The sequence below is a fragment of the Crassostrea angulata genome, chromosome 4 (assembly GCF_025612915.1).
Source record: "Crassostrea angulata isolate pt1a10 chromosome 4, ASM2561291v2, whole genome shotgun sequence".
Classification (NCBI taxonomy): domain Eukaryota; kingdom Metazoa; phylum Mollusca; class Bivalvia; order Ostreida; family Ostreidae; genus Magallana; species Magallana angulata.
This window is the reverse complement of record NC_069114.1, coordinates 20,956,374-20,979,610: the sequence shown is the minus strand read 5'-3', so window position 1 is coordinate 20,979,610 and position 23,237 is coordinate 20,956,374. Positions and strand designations below refer to the sequence as shown.

The 23,237-nt window shown below is 33.3% G+C and overlaps 1 protein-coding gene across 6 annotated transcripts in view; it reads right to left on the bottom strand.

Annotated features, from left to right (window-relative positions):
- LOC128179749 (phosphatidylinositol 3,4,5-trisphosphate 5-phosphatase 2-like) overlaps positions 1 to 23,237 on the bottom strand; it is a 41,002-nt gene that overhangs the window by 8,123 nt on the left and 9,642 nt on the right. For 4 of the 6 annotated variants that reach the window (XM_052847314.1, XM_052847315.1, XM_052847310.1 and 1 more), the window contains 17 exons: positions 16,924 to 17,103; positions 12,787 to 12,850; positions 12,013 to 12,154; positions 10,615 to 10,701; positions 9,828 to 9,969; positions 9,201 to 9,341; positions 8,827 to 8,926; positions 8,593 to 8,667; positions 7,975 to 8,118; positions 6,311 to 6,440; positions 3,823 to 4,038; positions 3,505 to 3,704; positions 3,132 to 3,249; positions 2,834 to 2,930; positions 1,844 to 1,982; positions 805 to 904; positions 528 to 619 (listed from right to left, as the gene is read on the bottom strand). In XM_052847314.1, coding sequence (XP_052703274.1) covers positions 528 to 619; positions 805 to 904; positions 1,844 to 1,982; positions 2,834 to 2,930; positions 3,132 to 3,249; positions 3,505 to 3,704; positions 3,823 to 4,038; positions 6,311 to 6,440; positions 7,975 to 8,118; positions 8,593 to 8,667; positions 8,827 to 8,926; positions 9,201 to 9,341; positions 9,828 to 9,969; positions 10,615 to 10,701; positions 12,013 to 12,154; positions 12,787 to 12,850; positions 16,924 to 17,057 — 2,121 coding nt within the window. In that variant the 5' untranslated portion in view covers positions 17,058 to 17,103. Of the gene's footprint in view, positions 1 to 527; positions 620 to 804; positions 905 to 1,843; positions 1,983 to 2,833; positions 2,931 to 3,131; positions 3,250 to 3,504; positions 3,705 to 3,822; positions 4,039 to 6,310; positions 6,441 to 7,974; positions 8,119 to 8,592; positions 8,668 to 8,826; positions 8,927 to 9,200; positions 9,342 to 9,827; positions 9,970 to 10,614; positions 10,702 to 12,012; positions 12,155 to 12,786; positions 12,851 to 16,923; positions 17,104 to 20,286; positions 20,584 to 23,237 lie in introns of those variants that run through there. The other 2 variants (XM_052847311.1, XM_052847312.1) reach the window with 2 other exon arrangements.

Sequence of the window (23,237 nt, the reverse complement as noted above, 5' to 3'; positions counted from 1 at the left end):
TACACACCCCTTACTCAAAAACTCTGTTTATGTGTGGTATTAGCCAAATAGGGCTAAGTTGAATGTATAAAATGCTCTGTGAATAGGATTTTTACATGGTCCAATATTACCTTGACCTTCAATCTTTACCTACAAACTTCATTCAAGGTCACTGCACACCCTTTGACCATAGACACTCTGTGAATGAAGTAAGGGCCAGATTGAATCAAGGGAAAAGAAGATATTCCCCGGACAAGGATTTTATATATAAATCTGCTATGACCTTAACCTTAGACCTAGAACACTGCACAACCTTTTCCCAAAGGCACTCTGTGGGTGAGGTATGAGCCAGATTGGGCCAAGGGGAGAGAAGCTATGCTCCAGACAAGTGATCTTGAATGGATAGATGGACGGAAAGACAAACAGATCACCATTGGGTGCCTGCAGAGCAAGGCCCTATTTGTGCATACTACCATTATTAAAAACATTGCTAATGTACATCTACAAGGTTATGAATAGTTTAAGCATGTGTCTGGCTGGATACATACCCCTGTTTTCTTCTGTTTTCTCCAGTCGTACTTATACTCTATCTGAGATCGAGGTAACCTGTAGGTTGGCATAAATGAAATCTCTTCCTCACCTATTTTAAAAAAAAAACCCAAACAAACTTGATAAAAAAACCCCATTTTTTAGAAAAAGCTGGAAATGGAAATTAAAGTAAAAGTTGAAAGTTAAAATGGTTTTGGGTGAGAGTAAGTATTCAACAAAAATCTAGTTTTTTTAATCTAAAGTTAAGGTTTATTTTGATCTCCTCTTTGAGCTTACTGAAGCCACAGAAGCCCTTCTTTTCTCGCTGAGATTTCTTTAATTGGTCCTTTGTCAGTAGATAATCAATGTCCCTGTTCTCCAACTTTTCAAGGATTGTCTGAAATGAAGAGTGTTAAGCATTTAAAATCATTAGTATCTCAATGAAAACAAAAACGTTCACCTTTTCGAAAGAAATAGAAAATAAGCTTCAGACAAACTGTACCTCTAATCTAATCCAAATCTTTGGAAACATACCTATAGAATATTTCCTTCTACATTGTAAAACTGTTGTTGACAAATATATGAAAATACATGTAATTGTAAAAGTATACTGTAAAAGTGGTTATTTACATTGGTGGTTAAGTTTGTGTTTTTTTATCATCGAACAATACAGGTGGGTATTAAATCTATTTTAGTTACCACATAGCTAATGTAAATTTCCCCCACTCCTAAATAACCACTTTCAAATACTTGCATGGCTTAGTCTCTATGATACTTATTGTCTCAGTCTAAATGGTTATTGTCTCAGTCTCTGAGATACTTAGTGACTCATTCTATGAGATAACCATTGTCTCAGTCTCTGAGATACTTAGTGACTCATTCTATGAGATAACCATTCTCTCAGTCTCTGAGATACTTAGTGACTCATTCTATGAGATAATTATTGTCTCAGTCTCTGAAATACTTGTGAACTTATTCTATGAGATAATTATTGTCTCAGTCTGAGATACTTAGTGACTCATAATTCTCTGAGGTAATTATTGACTCAGACTCTAAGATAGTTATTTCTCATTTTTTGAGAAACTAAATGTCTCAGTTTCTGATATGTAATTATTGATCCCTGCTCTGAGATACTTATTGTCTCAGTCTATGAGATACTTAGAGATCTCCTACCCTTTTCTCACCATCTTAAATAATGAAAATAATACTATCCAGTATCCTTCACTTGGTATTTAGGATAGTCAGACATTGTTAACTTTGATTCTATCTCTCAGATACAGCAGTGCCATGGTTTACATTGTAATTCTGTATCTGAGACAATCCTTGAGACACTTACACCAATGTTGTCCTCCACGCGGTAGTTGAGATCGCCGAGCCAGAACAGGTGGTTAAACTGGTTGAGAACGTCAAACAGCCCCAGGTGTTTCTGGCCCAGGGACAGGCCCTTTATTATGTCTCGGTAGTTCTGGTTTCTCCTAAAATGCGGTAGAAATTTTACATTAAGATAATTTTCTTCAAAATACCATTTCCACTTTTTCCTTCATTACAAAAATGTATGGTAACTGTGGTTCTTCATGGCTTTGTAATGTTTCTTTAAGGTCTTATGCAAGGAAATAGCCAATCAAACTGAACTTAGAAGTTCCATATATATAGAGACAATTTCTTTTCTTTCTTCCTTTTTTGTCACCTTATTTTAGGCCTATAGTATTGATTTTAGACTCAGTGGCTAGGAGAATTATTACTTTAGTGGAATTCTCACACTAATTTCAAGGTCTTACGCAAGGAAATAGCCAATCAAACTGAACTTAGTAGTTCCATATATATAGAGACAATTTCTTTTCTTTCTTCCTTTTTTGGCACCTTATTTTAGGCCTATAGTATTGATTTTAGACTCAGTGGCTAGGAGAATTATTTCTTTAGTGGAATTGTCACACTAATTTCAATGGAACTATTTTTTAAGATGCGCATGATGCAACTTCCTGGATGGTGCTGAGCCTGTTTGTCATCATGTGGAACCCATGTGTACTTGGGGGTAGGTATGTTTACTCTCAATCAGAAGCCGCATAAGACTTATTTTTCAGATTTTTTCTTGAAGCATTTTACTAAAATTTCTATTTCATGAATTATAGGCTGAGAGTATAGTTAATTAATTAACTGAATTAAAGGTATATAGTAACATATAATGAAATTAATTCCTTGTGTGAGACCTTAAGAATATTGTACTTAAAATTGTTTTATTATTTCATGATTTGTGTTTTATCTATAAAAATCTCACTAATTAGAGAATACATTTCAGAATGCATAAGAATATGAGGAAAATGCTTACCTTTCATTTCTCTCATCTCCTGATGTTAGGTGACAATTGACAAAACAAAATGAAGTTCCTTTGAAATAAAATGAGATCCCCACTGCTCCTTTATTGCCTACAAATAAGACAGTGGGTGTCGTGCTAATTGGTTGGTTATACATGTAGATACATTCAATTCATATGATAAATTGATAAATAATACATTGTATCAGACTACGTTTAATAAATTCAGCAAAGATACATTTATTTTCCAACTTCTTTGCTCTTATCCTACATGTTAATCATGCATGCCATTGCCCTCCATTTTGGTTTTTACCTAATGTGTTAGCAATGCCAGTCCTAACTGTGGAATGTTGTATTCTGTTGATATACTGGTGTAATTGTTTCTTGACCAGCACCACTAACCGAATTCCCCACAATGTACACACCTCCACCTAACATTACCAAAACAAAATTTATGTTTTAGGAAAGACTTTTCAATCAAAAATTTCCTCAGACCCAATTTCAATCATGCTTAGTTAAAAAGTATCAAATTAACTTCCAAAAAAATAAAATAAAATTTATGAGTTGATTTCAAACCAAATTTCCCCCACATGCACTCACAGATTTTTAGCTTTAAATTGTTTCGTTCCAAAATTATAAAAAAAAAAAGAAAAAATTCTCTGTCAGTTTGAATTATCTCCCTTTACCATTTCCACGTCTGCCCTGAGACAGGATTTGATGTGGTTTTTGACAAAGTTGACCCAGTCTTTCTCTGTCAGTGCACTCTCTTGTGTACCGATGACGTACATGTCATGTGGGATTACACCCAGTACCTGGGGGTCTCTTAATTTACCCGTCCCATTACATCGTAACCAGCTATTGATTGACGACATAGGTTGACTGTCACCTGCATGAAGAAAACACTAGTCAACAATTTAATAATATAATATGTATATGTTGTGGAATAATTTAAGAACACGTTACATGTTCTTATATTGTATCAATATCAAGTGATATTTTTTTACCCATATTCCAGGTCCCGACGAACACAGAAATTTGATCGACGTCAACCGCAGATGAGTGCATGTTCTTCATCTGCATGATCTGCTGACAGAACGTCTCGCGTACGTGGACAGACGTGAAGGCGAATGTGAACTTGGTCTGTTTTTTCTTTTTCTCCTCGTCCAGAACCAGCATGTCAAGCCTAGTGTTATCTTTTGTACTCTTCACAAGCTGGGTAACTGGAAAGGTAAACATCCTCGTTTAAAATAAGGTTTTTACATAGAGTAATTTACAGTGCAGACTGTGTATCCATTAAGCAGTATATAACAGTTCAATTTGTCAGTGATCATTTCTTTTATGAAGAAAAGTCTCCAAATGTTTGATAATCCATTTGAAGATTATGTTCTACTACATACAAACAACAGACAAAGATGGTTTTTCCTCAATGTTCAATATTGGTGTTAAATAATATTTTGGTGTAAAATACAAGTAAACAGACATGTTCTTACTTTCATGCACGCAAACAATGATTAAAAAGACGTCAGTTAAAAACTGGATTAAATAAAAGTTGTATCAATTATACTTCATGTGTCACAATATTTAAGGAACAAATTTACTCTATGTTGGAATTTGATCATGGATAAGTATAAAATACACCAATTTTAGATATGTTCAAGTGATCATAGCAAAAAAATATATAACAAGAGGTTAATAGCAATGGCATGGGCTGTATAGCAATTGTTCAGTCATTAAACCATGCCACTTGTTGTCATTACAATTAGGAAGCAATTCTAACATCGATGGCAATTTCTGTCATATCCACTTGATTTAAGGTCAGAAAGCAAGGAAACAGATTTTTAAAAAAATCCAAATTTGATACTTGAACAGCTGGAAATGCAGAGATTTTCCAGGGAAAATTGACCAGGAAATTAATCTAAAAAGGATCACTTAATGAATGTACTCAAAAATCTTTTTGTAATGTCTGTATAGATACTAAGGATGAATGTGTCTGTATAGATACTAAGGATGAATGTGTCTGTATAGATACAACGGCTGAGAGTGTGTCTGTAAGGATACTAAGGATGTATGTGTCTGTAAGGATACTAAGGATGGGTGTATCTCTATGGATACTAAGGATGGGTGTGTCTGTATGGATGCTAAGGATGGGTGTATCTCTATGGATACTAAGGATGGGTGTGTCTGTATGGATACTAAGGATGGGTGTGTCTGTATGGATACTATTGATGTGTGTCTGTATGGTTACTAACAATGAATGTGTCTGTCTGGAGACTAAGGATGTATGTGTCTGTATAGATACTAAGGATGTATGTGTTTATATGGTTACTAAGAATGTATGTGTCTGTATGGATACTAAGGCTGATAGTGTTTGTATGGATACTATGGCTGGAAGTATGTCTGTAAGGATAGTAAGGGTGTAAGTGTCTGTAAAGATACTAAGGATGTATGTGTCTGTATGGATACTATAGGTGTGTGTGTCTGTATGGATACTACAGGTGTATGTGTCTGTATGGATGCTATAGGTGTGTGTGTCTGTATGGATACTAAGGCTGATAGTGTTTGTATGGATACTATGGCTGGAAGTATGTCTGTAAGGATAGTAAGGGTGTAAGTGTCTGTAAAGATACTAAGGATGTATGTGTCTGTATGGATACTACAGGTGTGTGTGTCTGTATGGATACTACAGGTGTATGTGTCTGTATGGATGCTATAGGTGTGTGTGTCTGTATGGATACTAAGGATGTATGTGTCTGTATGGATACTATAGGTGTGTGTGTCTGTATGGATACTATAGGTGTGTGTGTCTGTATGGATACTATAGGTGTGTGTGTCTGTATGGATACTATAGGTGTGTGTGTCTGTATGGATACTACAGGTGTATGTGTCTGTATGGATACTATAGGTGTGTGTGTCTGTATGGATACTATAGGTGTGTGTGTCTGTATGGATACTATAGGTGTGTGTGTCTGTATGGATACTAAGGATGTATGTGTCTGTATGGATACTAAGGATGTATGTGTCTGTATGGATACTATAGGTGTGTGTGTCTGTATGGATACTAAGAATGGGTGTATAACTGAATGGTTACTATGACTGGGAGTGTGTCTGCAAGGATACTAAGGATGTAAGTGTCAATATAGATACTAAAACTGGTTGTGTGTCTGTCTGGATACTAAGGATGGGTGTGTGTCTGTATGGATGCTAAGGATGGTTGTGTGTCTGTATGGATACTAAGGATGGTTGTGTGTCTGCATGGATGCTTAGGTTTTCTGTGCCTGTATGGATACTAAGGATGTATTTGTTTGAATGGATACTAAGGGTGTTTGTGTCTGTAGGAATACTAAGGAAGTTTTTTTACATGTCGATTTGGATCCTTATGATGTGTGTCTTTATGGATACTAGGGATGAAACCATGTGTCTGTATTGATACTTAGGATACTAAGGATGGTTGTGTGTCTTTAAGTATATATAACAATGCTGTATATGTCATACTTCTCTCATGAGTGAAGATGTTATTGCTATCCAGGGATTCCTTGGATGGCTTCACAGCATACAGCCGACCATGGGGTATATCAACAGAGAGCGTCATTTTGGACTGCTTCCCTGTGCGTATCACCTTGACCTTTGAGCAGAAAAAAAAGAAAATCATTTGAACACCAATGTGGTTCATGTTTATTCATAATCCATACACCTGATGATGTCTGTTAATTTCAAACAGATTCCCTGCAAAGGTAACAGGAATATGCCTGACATTGTTTGGTTACAACATCACAATCTTAGTTTGTTTTCAAACATCAATTTATACGTACATTGTTTGTCATCTGAACAGGTATTAAAAAAGTGTTTTGCAAGGCAATGGTAACTTGCAATGGACATTACATGTATCACCAGTATTTTCAAACAACTTTGGACAGCAATGCATCAAGGTGCACACTACCTGATTTTGCATTCTGCAGCTACTCATATTGATTCCATTTTGTCACTGAATTCTACATATTTTTTATTTTTGTTGGATATCATATTAGTTCTATAACATGCAAGGTTGTGCACTTATTGGACTGATAAATATTTTATGTGTATTATGGATGTCACATTTCTGCAATGCAAACAAAAGGGAAACATTTCATAAAAAAAATCGACCTAGAGAGGGGTCCGCGTCAGGACCAAAAAATATAACCAAAAATAGATTATATCCCTTGCCCCTTGGACACCTCTTTGGAAAATTTTCTGGATTGTTCTACATAAGTACTGAGTGTAACTATAATGATAAATCTGGAAAAACAAACTAAAATATTTTACTATCAATTTACGGGTCTTCACTCAAGTAGAGTACTTTGAGAGGTGTTCAATCCATGTGAAGAGATCTCTGATGACCAAATTACATCATATCATTGGAATTTTTTAAGAGCATCAGTGAAACTGATTATAAAGTCTTATACATGTATTTCCTTGTTTCCTTGATTTTTTTTACTCTGCCTAAAAATAAAGTTTGAGTGGAGTAAAAATTGTGTGTGGTACATGTTGTCTGGGTTCAACAATAATTAGTACATTGTGTACGAAACAGAAACTGTCAAAGTGCAATTACGAACTCATAGTACTAATTGTCCTACAAAGTCTCGACAGACTTTTGTAGCATGACTGTTTTGGACTCAAGCATGGAAAGCATTGATGAAAGCTTTGTTGTTTTGAGTATAAAGGTCCTGAGCACTTTCATTTCCCTCTTCCTGCACGATTCTAATGTGTATGACACATCCTTTGCATCAATTATATTCAGACACATTTTTTTTTTCTGACAGTGCGCAATGAGAGTCATTATTTTTATTTTCATTTACAGTGGTCTCATTAATATTTGTTGAAAAACCAAATTTCAAGGATTTAAATGTTGAGTTGATACACTAAATTAATGTTTACTGAAGTGCAATTTCTTACAATATATTGTATATATAGGACCATTGACCAGGAATTTACGTTTACTTCAAACTGTGATTTAAATTACCCTTAAATCCATAAGAACTGAAGCCCAAAAATCTTATGAAACCACAGTATCATCTAAATACATTGTACTAGTAGTTAAGCAACTTTCCCTAAAAACATTTGCATGCCACAACCCTATAAAATATACAATGTGATAATAAATAGCCTAATAGTCAGCATACCTCAAAATCACTTCTGGGAATGTGTGGTTTTCCGAGGGAGGAGAGAAGGGGCGTGCACGACTCGGGCAGAGGGTCCGATTCCTGGGTCTCAAAGGGCAGACTGTCGTAAAGAGAGACGGAGAAATAACGCAGCGTCTCCTGGACCTGTACAGAAAGAATATGATTTGTGATAATAATAATTTCGGTACTTTAAATTCAATCGTCTGCAAACCTACGGTACCAAAATTTATTAAGCAATCACAACTGAGATATTGGCACAGTAAAATACACGTAAATCACTTTTACCTTGTCTAATTATTGATTTTATATCACATATCATACATAGTTATATTTCGATAAACTTTTAAAATCTTCTTTGTCAAGAGGTATTGAAATACTATTAAATGGCCACAATCATCTAGCCTCCTTAAAGACACCTTGATTGTTGAGATTTCAGAGATTTCATCCTTATTTTGCCACTTTATCCATACTGTCTCTTTGAATTCATACTTGCCCAAGATAATACATCCCTTCATATTTTCTTACTATTATCCAAAGAAACAAGATTGCTTACTTTATCATCCAAAGAAACAAGATCACTTACCGTACTTTATCATCCAACAAAACAAGATTACTTACTTTATTATCCAAAGACACAAGATTGCTTCTACATTTGTTCATTTTTTCCAACATGGATGGAATACTGGATCCACTCTAATGATAAAAAAAAAGAAAAAAAAAAGGAAGTCATATCAAAAGCCAATTGAATTTTAATTAGTAAACAACAATTCCCCACTCCCTATATAAGAGTCAGCGCTATACAAATACATGTATATACATATGTATTAATTAATATATACATTCGTCTGATACCTTATCTACCATGGAGGGTGAGCGGGACAATGAAGAGGTTTCTGGGACGGTCAGGAGGTCGTTAATTGTCCGCACCTTCTTGATGAACTTGTCCAACTCCCTGTTATGACACAATGGGATACGTCATTAATGCTTAAGTTCGGGGATAAGAAACAATACATCCACAGAACAGCTACCACAATAATAGCACAAGTTGTCCATTATAATTAAAACACACAACTCTATTGCTATCACAACCTTGCCACTACTCCAAAAAATTTTGCCAAATTTGGCAAGAGATTAAAATAAGGATTCAATAAGACATGTAACTTTAAAATTCTTTGAAGAAGCAAAGTATGTGCATAAGTAAACTGACTGTCTTCACATCTACATACTTCTGTAAATTTTTGGCTGCAAACTCCAGAAGTTTTTGAAATTCTGGAAGATTTGAGTCCCCTGCTTTCACAGCCGTTACATCTGTTTCAATACCCTTCTCAAAGTAATTCCTCAAGGTATCGAAGAAATCTGAGTCTATGCTGTAAGGAGAAGACATGATTTTATCGTTAACGTCTATCAGTATCACTCTAATGGTTTGGATTGGTTTTATCAGTGTGGTGCAGGATCAATGCATGTTTCCTTAATGATGGTTTATATGCCCAAGCCAGATTAATCATTGGTGCAAATTTCGAATAAAACACTTTTACACAAGTACATTGTACATGTTTGTATGATAAATGTTATCTCATTTCAATGTAAGTATTTGCATTTATATATTAAAGGTATGTTCCAATGAACCTTACACTCGTGGAAAAAAAAATTAAAAGCAGGAAAGAATAGAATAATCCAATACATGTGTCAACAATTTCAAAAACGCAAAAGTTAAGTGCTTGGTTTGTAGTACTATCAGTTCAATTTATAGTAGAAATTTAGTTCAAACTGGTATTCAATTTTGTCTTAATTATGTGATTGCAATACATCAGAGACAGAGACGTTATGACAGACATCAATGCTACAAATTATACCTGTTTCTGTCGATTTTGGTAAAGTTATTCAGCAGCGTAGTTTTGATCTTTTGCTCCTCTGGATTGGGGTCGAAGCCGTTACTGCCGAAATTTTGTGGAGGGGGTGGGACGACATTCGGGTTGTCCTGGTAATCGTCGTCATCTACATAAAGAAGAAAAAATGTCCCTTGTGATGTGACGGTATTTTCAGCTTTAATTTGTTTATTCTATACATATATGGGCAATGCATATAATAACAATGGTTGAAAAATATAATATGATTAAATAGTCTTAACTTCTTAGTCAAATATGCAATATTTATCATATCAAATTCAATCAATAATTGGAAATTTCAAGCGTGTAAAGGAATATTTTCATCACCATAATTTTAACCCCCAAAAAAAGAAATTGGAAAAAGGTAAACTGATTGATGATAGAAAATTATATAAATACATGTAAATGCTTCCCAAAACCAGTACATATATGTAGGTGTTCAAGATTTACAGGGCATATAGTTGTACCATACACCAGGGTTCTAAAATTCAAATTTTTCTCCTTTTTCCTAGTAATAATTAAAAGCCTGTATCCAGGAAATCATGCATGACAAGCTCCTTTGAGTTTTAAATGTTATCGATTTGGTGAACTCTCAAGGGAAATATACAGGAAGTAAATAAACAACAAGAGATGCAATACCATGCAAATTAGTAATAAAACATGCACAGGAGACCAGTGTAATATAGGATATGTTAATGAAATCTGCTGAATTAGAGAGTCAAAGTAAAAGGTTTGTTGACGTGGGTTATGTCACCTCGAAACAGTGGAAACTGGGAGTGTTGGTTAGACAGTAATGGGGACTCGTCGCCGCAATATATCCAGACTGGGGAACTCTCCGGCTCTATTGGTTAATCCAGAGAGTTACATACATAAGTCATGCTTGTCTTTATTTCTTTTTCAGATATAATAAATATATGCATTCTAATGACAAATTATTTAAGAAAATAATTTGGAATTTGAAATCACATAAAACTGTACTAGATAGCAATGTTAAATAGTAATTGCATACTGTTAGGTACATAAGTTCATGTACAATGGTTTTAGATATATATTAGATATATGTTTGAATTTATAAACTAACTCACTGCCAGAACTGGCTGACATTTAGTTCAGTAAAATGCTGTTAACACACATTACAAAGAGCCTTCTGTCATCTTCTATCCTATTTTGAGTCTCTTTGATGTAGGATCAAACACGTCTTTTGATCTAACATCAAAGAGACTCGAAATAGATGACTTTAGTTTACACTACATGGCTATAGACTGTATGTGGTATTTAAATGTGATTATTTAAATTGTTTTTAATAGAAGGCATGAAAATTTTCAGGAATTGAAAATTCATATTTATCATTTCCACAATCAATCAATGATTGATTGATTTATTTGATCAATCAATCACCTGTAGCTGAAAGTTTGTATTTTTGCAAATGTATTAACTGATTACAGCTGTTAGATATTTACACATCACAATCATGCCATATGTTATTATAATATTTCTGTTATGAATATCAAAACACACTTCCATCAAATTCTAATACAATATAGCACATCAGAATTCTTAACAGAACAGAAATTGTGGATTTCATACATAACCCTTTACCCTAAAATTTTAAAAATCCTTACAAATACTAACAAACTATATTCATGCACACACTTAAATTTTCAATACACTCAAACAAATCTATTCATGAAATTCTGGACTGTGTCAAAACAATCTTGTAAACAAGCAATCCACAAAAACTGGTCCGTTGATTCCACAGTATGCACATGCATGAGTAACAATGTTTGAAAACTATAACATACAAATGTATATAATTTTATGCTATCTAAAAATTATTCTTTTTCATTATGATACTGATTATCTGTTGAGGTTGTCATAATGTAAAAAGACTGATATTAGCAACGTTTTTATTTCATGATTTAATAAGTATTGTAACAAACTTCCCTGTAACTAATTTTTTCTATAAAGAACCTCTTTTATTAACTATAATACATGAGTCATTCAAGGGCTGGATTTCGGGCAAGAAGTAATTTTGACTTTCCATGAAAATAAAAAAAATCTGCTTTACAGTATTACAGTACGGTATATACATGTATAATCTTGCTGCAGGAATGCTGCTATAGATTGCTTTATTTGGCTCACAAATACACACCTGAGTCCACTTCTTCCCCTCTGTCTGGGGGGACCGGAAACTTCAGTCCAAACGCTAGCCCATTTTTATCTCCCTTTTTCATGTAGTCTGCTACCAGGGAATTCAGATCTGAATATTTTGGCTCTGGAGCCCCGCCTTCTGCCTGCAATGGGAAACAGATAATTCATCAACAGGATAATACACCAACACCTCTTTATCTCCAACTCGACCAGACCAACTTCAAGACATCAGAAGATCGATTTAAGAAATACGTACAGGATAAAATACATTTTAAAAAACCAGTGATTGGGAACTATGAATTCACTTAAAACATATTCACAATATTCTCCATATCAATGTTCAGACATTCTTGTCTCACATGCAAAATTTCAGTGAATGTGTGTATGAGATTAATTCAATGAAATACTGTAAACTTCATACATTTGGCTTTGTATTCTTTACAGCATTTTTTTTTTTGCGGAAAGCCGGTTCCCCTAAATCGAGTACATTGCTAAATGCTATTCATATGTGTAAGAACCTGCATATTCAGAAATACGCTAAATAAATTGAAACCCATGTTTGATAAAGAAATAATTTCCACAATATCATTAACACTATAATAACATGTTTACAGTATACACCAGCTTGACTGCTGAATATTCTAAAGGCACCAAAAGAATTAAGACATAGATATCATAAATTATATATTTAGTATACACAGATTTATAATTATCATTTATAAAATGATCTATGTAGAACTCTTGAAAAAATGATTTTGTTTTTCAATATAATTACCTGAATGGACAATTGGTTGTCGTGACCGGGGAGAACTCTGTACTGGTGCACCCTGGACTGGTACCTGTTTCAAAGAGCAGAAAAATTTGCAACATTAAATTGATTCCATGTCCATAAATATATCTTGTTGCCACACATCCATAACACATGAATTTATGAAAATGTATGGCTTTTGTGCAATTAGGCACAATGAAAACCTAACAACCATATTATAAGAACCTGGACTGAAATCGACTAGAAGGGTATCTATTTAGGGGTTAGGGGCAACATTCCATGGAAGAAAAATTATTGATGTTATTTGTTATATCTGCAAAGATTATACATGTCATAAGATTTAAGACTTGGAGAAATAAAAATCATTTCTCTGTAAGAGTTCTTTATATAGTACATTTTTCATTATATCAGTCATTAGTTATTTAAGAAATGAACTCAATGTCTACCCAAGTTATACTCGTATAACCTGGGTTGGGGCAATTTACGCTTTATAATCTGCGAAGCAGATTATAAAAAGGCGTAAATTGCTCCAACCCAGGTTATACGAGTATAACTTGGGTAGATATTGAGTTCATTCCTTATAATTTAATTTCCTGTAATTTGCTGTACAAATTGAGTCCGTTTTACTTTTAAAAATGATATTAATCTGTTCAAAATTCAAACGTAACGTCAAGCGGATTAGTACGTTTTTGACGTTGGTGCATTGTGACGTGTCTTGTGACATGCAAAGCAGGTTATACAAATTTAACTTAATTTTTCTATCCAATCAAATGCCGCGTTACAACCAGAATTAAATTATACTCATTTACCTTTTCAAAAATTCACAACTGAGTTATGTGGAATTTGAACTTGAATTTGGACTATTAAATTGCATTCAAATATAAATATATCAAAAGTTGTTACCGATATCGAATTGCTATGTTCATGACTATATGTGTATTAAATTTCAGGATGTGTGAAGTATTTTAAACAACCTGACACAGTTAGGTATGATAACTGACAACAGGAGAAGAGAAAAAAATGCGCACATCCAATAATATCACCTCCCAACGAGATAATTCAGCAGGCTATTTAGGTTAGACAAAAAAACTTAGGAGAGAAATATTGCTAAAATGTTGATTACAATCGTTTGGTTGAAACTATTTTTAAACAAATAATACCATTTGTTGATCAACAAAAATTACTCAATAAAAATTCTCATAATTATTTGAAATAATTTCAGTTTGTTAGCTACAATTAGCACAAAATTCTTGCAATAATGATTCAAACTCATGGCTTAAATTTAACCACCATCAGATATGATGGGAACCCCCCACCCCTCTCGCTTTCTTCTAGCTAGCAGTTGACTGAAACCGTCAATTGCAGTCTTAAAACATACAAGAAAGCAAAAATGATATGTTCAGTAAATCGTTGCTGGATAATTAAAGACATTATCAAGGAAGACAGTTGATTAGTGCTAAATGTTTTATCTTTGGATCTCCTCCGTCCCACCCAGTGTAGATATATCCATGATTTGGAAGACATTAACCAATTTCTGGGATACACATTACTGACAAGTGGCAGCTTCAGTTTTCTGCTTTATGTCTGCATCATTAGGCTTTAATACACAAATTACTTTACACCCATACAACACTTCATCAGGAATTACAAAATGTCAAACCAATCTGCTGCATTACACATTATACACAGTTCAAAGTGTTTACACTCGCTGCCCCTTTATTTTGTACTCTAGATAGAACCTACTTCTACAAACTGGGTTCATACATGTACACATATGTACTAATTGTAATGTTTTAAGAAATTTTAGAGTAGCCTCCTAAAATTTTAATCACTTTGAAACTTTATAAACGTTATAAGTTTAGTCCTGAACATGTTAGAGAGATAATTTGATCTGTTTCCATAAAGTTCTGCAAAAAATGATTGGCATATATGAGCAAAATGCCGAAAAACTTCTCCTAGCTGCCACTAAAAACCCCCCACAATATGGTACATTATGACAGTTGTATAAAGATACATAATACATACATTATAACACTAATCATTTGTTCTATAATATAAGCTAGTTCATCTTGCTAATAAATGTTCTGAAATCACAAATTCCCCTTTTTTTCAATTGAGAGAATAAGAGTGGTTTTCAAAGTCAATAAATGAATTTGTTTTTGTATCCAGAACTTCAACAGGAACAAGGCACCACAGTTCAAGAGTCAAAGATGCCATGATAAACATAAAAGATCCAGGATAAAAAACCTTTCCAATTCACCATCTTATCAAAAACACCAACATGTAAAACAGCTGTTTCAACATCAGCTGATCTAGATATAGCAGTGGTTGAACATCCTCACTTGCTTATCTCCCCTTCCGCATCTGGATAAAAAAAACTATTTATCGGAACTAAAAGCTCCAAGGGAGACAATTTCACACAAAACTGAATAAATCTCTGATTATCTCCCCTGTACTTTCTATTTCTCCCATGAAATGTAGACATTTATTGATTCCACATCTTGTTTCTTACAAGAAAGGATACAGAAAAGAGATGACACGTTTTGATATTTAATATTTGATAACCACACAGACAGATCTAAATACCAAATCTACAGAGAACACTACCTTGTGGCATTTATTTCATTACATTGATGGGTGCAACTATTTTTCTTAAAATCATATCTTCATTTTTTTAATTTGATAACCCCTAAAAAAGTCATATTCAACGTTAAAAGGTACCAGAACTTCTTTTGCTAGAGATTGTAGGAAATATAAAGCTTCATTTTAAATTCATGTCAGCTAGCTATGATGAGAGAGAGAGAGAGAGATAGAGAGAGAGAGAGAGAGAGTGAGAGAGAGCCAGTCTAAAATTACCAGCACTTTAGATAATCTCTAAATATTTCAAATGCTGCACTTAAAATTCATTCATGATTTTGGTCACAAGTCTAACTGTTGAATGCGTTGACATTCTGCTATAATTGTAAGGCCTAGATAAATGAAATGTGTGTTTCCTAGCTACTTTTCTTACAAAATATGATTTGTAAGTTGGAAAACATTTTCATTTTACTTTAACAGGATAAAAGACTTAAGTTCACTCTTTAAAAGAACCTGTACCAGGTACATGTTTGCTCATCCTATTCTGACTGTCCGAAAAGTACCCAACTCTCTATATTTCACCAGCAGTCTGAGCAATCAGAGCATGATCCTCATTTCTTTCCAATGATGTTGTTTGCAGATATTTTTTTTCTCTTATCAAATTATTGCAACATTGTAAAAAAATCTTACAGACCCAAAGTTTAAACACTAAATCTGAGGAGATTGCAAACTAACAATTTTTCAAACATATGGCCTGTAACAATGAAATTTTCTAAATATGTAAACCCAAAAAATGAACCAATAAAAACTCTTAGGTCACCTTAAAAAAAAATCCAAAAGGTCAGTTATTATGGAACCTGAAACTCGATATTTATTTATTTGGCCTCAGTTTTTTCAAATTGAGCAGAATTTATAGGTTCAATAATAAGCCAGGCAGGTTTAAACATTTGTCCAGATTTTTCTGTGGCAGCAAATGGGAACAGAAAAATGGACTAGCTAACATGAATCAAGACCTCAGGCCTGCTAATTAAGTCACGCAAATACTTATACTTAGTCACACAATTCATCAGTATAGTACTCTTACATCAAATGCCAAGCATACTTATGCTGGAGTGTGTGTGGATGTTTAATGTACCAAATGTACCAAAATACATACTCTCGTAGGTTTTAAACCAAGGGTGCCTGTCTACTTTGAATTGTCTGATAAAATGTATCAATGCTACAGCACCCTCTTCCCCAGTTTTAAAAAGTGGTAGTCATTGGTGTACATTGCATTTTTTTTTTGGGCTGTGTGGTTATTTATATGTTTTTGTCTTGTTGGTGTTTTTTTTTTTGTACGTGTTTTGAATAAATCAAAATTTTATTATACTTCCTCATTTGCTACTTAAATTTTAAACACAAAAAACAACAACAGCAGCATGTGTTTACACATGTAGGCTAAGTCTAAATATATTGTTCAATGTTCATGTGTGAGCACAAAGATTTACATGTTTATAAAACATATATGGTGTGTCTTGTCACACGACTATGAGTAACCTGTGACGATAACACATGTGCAGTACTTACAACAAACATAAGACATATGCCCCCTGCAATGTCTCGCTGTCTCGGACAAGAAAACATCCATCTTCTCCGGCCGACAAAAGCAGCTCCTCGGCTCTTAGGCGGGAAATTCCCCGATGGAAGTAGTTTCCAGACATCTTGGTGTGGATTTGTCTCAGTGTAGGCTTGTTGGCTCGGGACCACCTTAAAATTAAAAAAAAAATCAATGCGTATTACATATAAAATTTGATAATAAGGCCTAAACAAAAAAGTTGTGTGTTTAGGGTAACCCGACCTAACCTACAAAAATGCCCCTACCGTACTATTTTTAGATGTCTGTTTTTATCCGATTGTGAATTTTATATTATTTCTATTAAAAAATCCGTTTTTAAATATGACACAAACAAACATTGTTAGGATTCATGCAGAAAAAAATATGATAAAATTAAAAAAAAATCCCTACCTACCTAACCTAATTTTCTCATCAGTGTTACCCTAAACACACAATTTTTTTTTTTATAGGCCTAACTTGTTCAAATATTATCAGGTAGAGTACCTGAGAAATTCCTTGTGTGAGAAGATATGTTGAACAGAAAATTTTGATATAAATAAACAATAACATTGTTACCTGCCACCAAAAAACAGGACATTTTTAGATTCATTTGCGTATTTAGTTAACAGTTGAAACTTTTATATAGATATGCTATTTCCCTTTTGTTAAACTGAGACCATTAGGAAATAAAATATTATGTTCTATGACCCACATATTTAACGAAACATATATACTTTTGTCCATAGGGAAAGGTTTCACCCAGGCAAAAATGTAATTGAAAAAAACAAGATTGAAATATTTTATCCAAACAAGAGTATTTCCCAAAACAAATAAGATATAACCTTGGATCTTTATTATTATTTCTGAAAAATGCAACCCAAGAGATTCAAGCACATAGATTATTGCTTAATTTTGTTCAACAAGCCGAACAGCCTTCAAGTATTTTCAAATTCATTCATATCACAGTATGATAGGATGTTTTCATCAAAGCCACACTCCATGTAGGCGCGAGCAGATTAGACACCAGCAAAGCCAAAAAAAAAAACCCCAAAACATGACCCCATGTATTACAATTAAAAGAGCTCATTATAGATTTAGAAGGAGCCAATGATTCAGAATGTGAAACTCAGGATCTCAAACCTCTGGTAGTATTTACTGTTAGGTATAGATCAAGATAGATAGTCAACTTGGTATTTTTTTAATGTGATTTATAGATGTTGGAACATCTCTTGCATCTGTTTGCCATCAGGGGGTATAGATCCTACACTGGGTCTATACTCTCAGACCGGTGATCCTATCTCACATAATTCTTCACTTCCTACTTTTCTTTTCAGACAAAACAATGATGTTCTTAGGATAAGATCTCGCGATAAGATACCACTTATAATACGCAAATACACTGTACAGTGCAACTGCACATTTTTTAAAGATGCATACTTGACAAGCATATCAAATTAATTGACTGATAGAGTTAAGAGTTTTAAAAAGATAGAATATTTTGATATTTTTCAACTAATTAAGGAACACCAAAATCCTCCTACGATTCACAACTTGCTAATTTGTAATCTATATATGAATTCATAATAAAAGATAAATCTTTCTTTCGAATTAATCTTACATACAGATTAAAAGGTGTTTTTAAAGACTTACTGCTCATATTCTCCATTATACATATACATAATATACATGAAGCTAGATTTTTGTTGGATCCGTACATATATTTCTTATATTACATGTATATATATTTGCACCAATATCATATGTTCATAAACTTAAAGGGCCTTAATAAGGCAAAATGGAGCATCATATATTACCAGCCTCTGTGATTCTGATTATCATATTTAACTCCACAATAATTCAATCCTACACACATGCTTTCTGGACCAGCCTGTAGGTCTATACTGATAAATCTACAGACATATAATGTAATTCTGACCAAAGCAAATAAAAAACTTTTCTACAGACAGAGTTCCTATCTAACAAAGGACAATAAAAAACATCAAGTTGTGGGCTTACACATCATCAATTTTGCATATCCAAATATTCTAACACATTATCTTTATCTTAACATGCAGCATGCATTCTTTTCATCCAATTTCTAGGTCTTATCATGCATTTGAAGGTAAAAGTTACCAGAGCTTATCATGTCTTGTATATTTTATAGATTGAGGATAAAGCTCATATTTTCAGCTAGTTATTTTTCTTCTTCTTAAAAACACTTCAACCAAAAATTGAAAATCCTGTTTTCTTCCATATGATCTTTCAATGATAAAATTTTTTAGAAACATAAAAAATCATTTAGCCTCCGGATCTTCTCTTCTTTAGTGCAATACGTGCACCAACCCAATGCACTGAAAACTAGATGACTCTAAAGTTCTGCTCCATCTCATAAAATCTCTTAAAACTAAAACTATTATTATTCAACCCAATTATAGAACATAGCAATTAGCAAAACCTATGATTAAATTTAAATACGTTTTTGTGTACATTTTATTAATCTAATCCATTTTTTTTAAAATCTGACCTTGACCTTTCTGTTCTTGATTAACCTTGACCTTAATTCATGGTTAATCAAAATTTAAAAAAAAAAATGTTGACAATTGACAGTATTTAATTAAATTTTCTACACTAAGCAATCAATGAGTGGAAATGTATTATTGCACTCAAAGTACTCATTACTTTTGGTTTATCAATTAGACAAAATTAATGCAATTATTATAATGATAGTAGTACGGTATTAAAACATTAATCACTGTCAATATTTTTGTAAAGTTTAAACAGTAACATTGCAAAATAAATATGGTGTGTAGATAATTGACTTATTTGACTTTATACTTTACAAAAATACTGAGAGAATTAAATGTGTCTTTCAACTTAACAATTATCGGAGTGAGTGAAGCTTTAAAAATTCACTTACAGACCCATTTATATGAGTGCATATGATTACCAAATCAATTAGATTTGAATTAGAATTAGAATAACATCGAATTCTATATTCTAATATTCTAGTACCACCTACATAGTTTTATTTTTAATTAAAAACAGCAAAACCTAATTCGTTGAATTGTTTAACAGATAGTTGTCGAGATAGCAATACTAAATGGCAGTTCCAAGTAGCTTTATTATAGGTTTGTCTAATTACAAAACATATAAACAAAGAAACCAGAAGTATAATATACCCCACTGCTTACATTAAACAACAATAAAGAAGCATTTCTGCAGTACAAATTGCCATGCCTTAGGAGAATGATTATCCAAACATCTGGCAATAAACACATTTTTATGACAATATCAATCATTGAAGGTAAATAAATATATGAGAACAATTTATATACCTGTTATCCCATGGCCAAATATTGTCTGCAAATCCACACAAAAACATTGCTACCAGAAAATAATACACTGCATTCACAATAAATTTGCAAGCACTTAGAGACAGTATTTAGAGATCCATCAAAATTACTTCAGTTTTGGAATTATTCCTTCAATATCAAGGTATGAAAATCAATGCGAAGTTACGGTATAAACATTTTCCAGGCTACATTTCTCTCAATGCCGTAACCTTTGTAATCAGTGTTAGACAGATAAACATAATTAAAGTATCCAGGGTAATCACACTGGCTAATCAGGGATGAGCTTACTGATCAACTCCCACAATTCTCCTGGCCTTCTCGACCATCAGCAAAAATATATAGAGTGGGGAGGGGAAGGGGGGGTCCTTGTTTCAAGAGCGAGCCTATACAGGAATAACTGTCACATACTGCATGACCCAGTATATAATAAACCTCAGGGCCAATAACACTCACAACTGTGAAATCTTCAAATCAGTAGCACACACATGCCTAACAGTTGTATTATCTCTCAGAAACACTGGACAGAGGGCAAAACCATTAAAACACAGGATTCCAAAAGTCACACATGTCAAACGTTTTTTTTTCCTTTTGGCAGTGAGCTGTAAAATCATATCATTGTGCAGATCCAAAGAAAACGAAGAAGGCAGTTGGAACAATTAAGAAGACGACAGAAATCCAATATCATTTTTTTTTTCTTCGATCATGATGGGTGAACATTTTGAGTCAGAGTCTGGATTAACGGTCTTTCACTCTCGATCACTAAATCGGATAAAGAATGAAGAAAGCTGCATACTCAGCTGATCCATGATATTCAAATGAATCAAATTCTTCGCAATTCAGGAGGCATGACATTGTTACAAATTTATCCTTAATGCCTGCCTTGCAAGAGCAATCAGTCTCTGGTTTGAATTTCTTTGAAGTTGCAGTCAGTGGTGAGAATGATTTGCAGGAATTAATGTTTGCTTAGCATTAAATCAATGCAAGTGATTTCTCAGCTTGTGTTTATTGTAATAAAGCATGACTAAACCTGCTGAAGTATTCACCCCTTCATACGGACTCTGATTTACTGGCAAAGGAGAGAGAGTAAAGTTACCCTGTTTATCATTAGCAATTAAGATAACAGACACCATTTATTATCGTTTGATGTATTTTTCATCTGCAGAGAAAGATTCAAAAATCACAAAATTTGTGATATTTTTCGGTAAAAAAGTTATTTCTACTCTCCTCTTAATTGGTTCTAGGTTTGTTAGCAGAAAATTTACGATTAAAATCCTCGCAAACTGGGAAGCTAGGGTACTAGTTTATCTTCTGATATTGACAGTCGTTTAACTGCTTCAATATTGACTTGTGACTTTTAATGGAATGTCTGATAACAGGTATAAATCACCATTTCATTTTGCTTGGTCAGCACACAGGAAGTGGAAAAGGAAAAGATAACTGATGGATTCAAAACCTTAATTTGCTTTAATTGTACACATATATCATACCATCAAAATTAAGGAGAGGGCTCAAATAGGCAGATTGCCTGCTGCCCAATCCTATTATGTAATATTTTTTACATAATAAAATATTGTTTAAATAAATACCATCAAAATACCTATGATTATTTAATAAACATTAGCATTGAAGTTGAAAAGCATGAATAATTACGACCGTAGAAAAACCCATTTTGAATCATGCAATGCACTATATATGATAATAAAGAACTTATCACTGATTCATATGCACTGGGTGGTATAATTGAACAGTACATATTGTTTTTAATACTGAAAGCAGCAATCTGGCAAACACTCTCACACACACATACTTTTCAATATTAAGGGTTTTGAAGGTTTTAAATGGTCTCCTTAACACTCATCCACTCAATTGATATTATGGGTTTTACCATCAATTCAATTGCAAATTGGGATGAAACATCGATGATTCAGACATCCATTTTGACTTGACAATAAACTGAATATACCAAAGCCTTGCTCTAATGACAAAAGTTTTTCATTGTATCTGTATCTTTGTAAATTCTTGAATGATGATCATTTTCTAAAAATACAAATGTACATGATTTATGCATCATAATCTTGTGGGTCATTTGATTCGACAGATATCACCTTTTAATTTGACAATATAGGATGGTTTGAACATATTTTATTGTATATATAATATACAAAGGGTTCCAACACAAGTTCTTGCAACTTACTAGGTTCTCATGAAAGTTTTTTTTACAGAAGCAGCAAGATCGATGTATAGTTTTTTAATGGTCAATAAATCTAAGGGGTTGAGACCTATAGCTACTATAAATATAAAACCTCTTTCATTTGTTGCTAACTTTTTCATTGTTGGTTAAAACTTTTTTAAGTCAGCAATAATCTTAACATTTATATCAACCCAAAAATTAAAATGTTTTGCTATATATTCTAGCTGTCAAAATTGTTGCCTTATCTAATTGCATTACCCCAATCCCTGGCTGGTGCCATTACCTTGTTTTACATCCTTCAAGATCATGCAGTAACTGCATTGTAAATCTTGGAGGATTGGAAATGGTTAAAGAATATAAGGAAATAATTTGTAGTTACCAACAAACAAATTTTTTTTTAACTAATTAACACTTTACAGAAATGTTAAAGAAAATGTTTGGCAAATTGCTAGCATCTTCCATGAATAAATATATGATTTTTTTCAAAACAGATGAGAATTTCAATAAAATGAATATAAAACGATATATATAAAGCCTGTTTTCAACTTAAATCTTAGCTATTAATCTACAGAGTTCAAAGCTTGGCAATTTTTTGCCTCGTACTGTAAGTCATGATAAGACTTAAAAGTTTCCTTCAAGAAATTAATGTTATGATTCTTTCTACACGATTCAGGGAAATTATACTGCTGTTTGCGGCAAAACTGGAAATTTCCCAAGTGAAAGAGAGAGTGTGTCTCCTTTG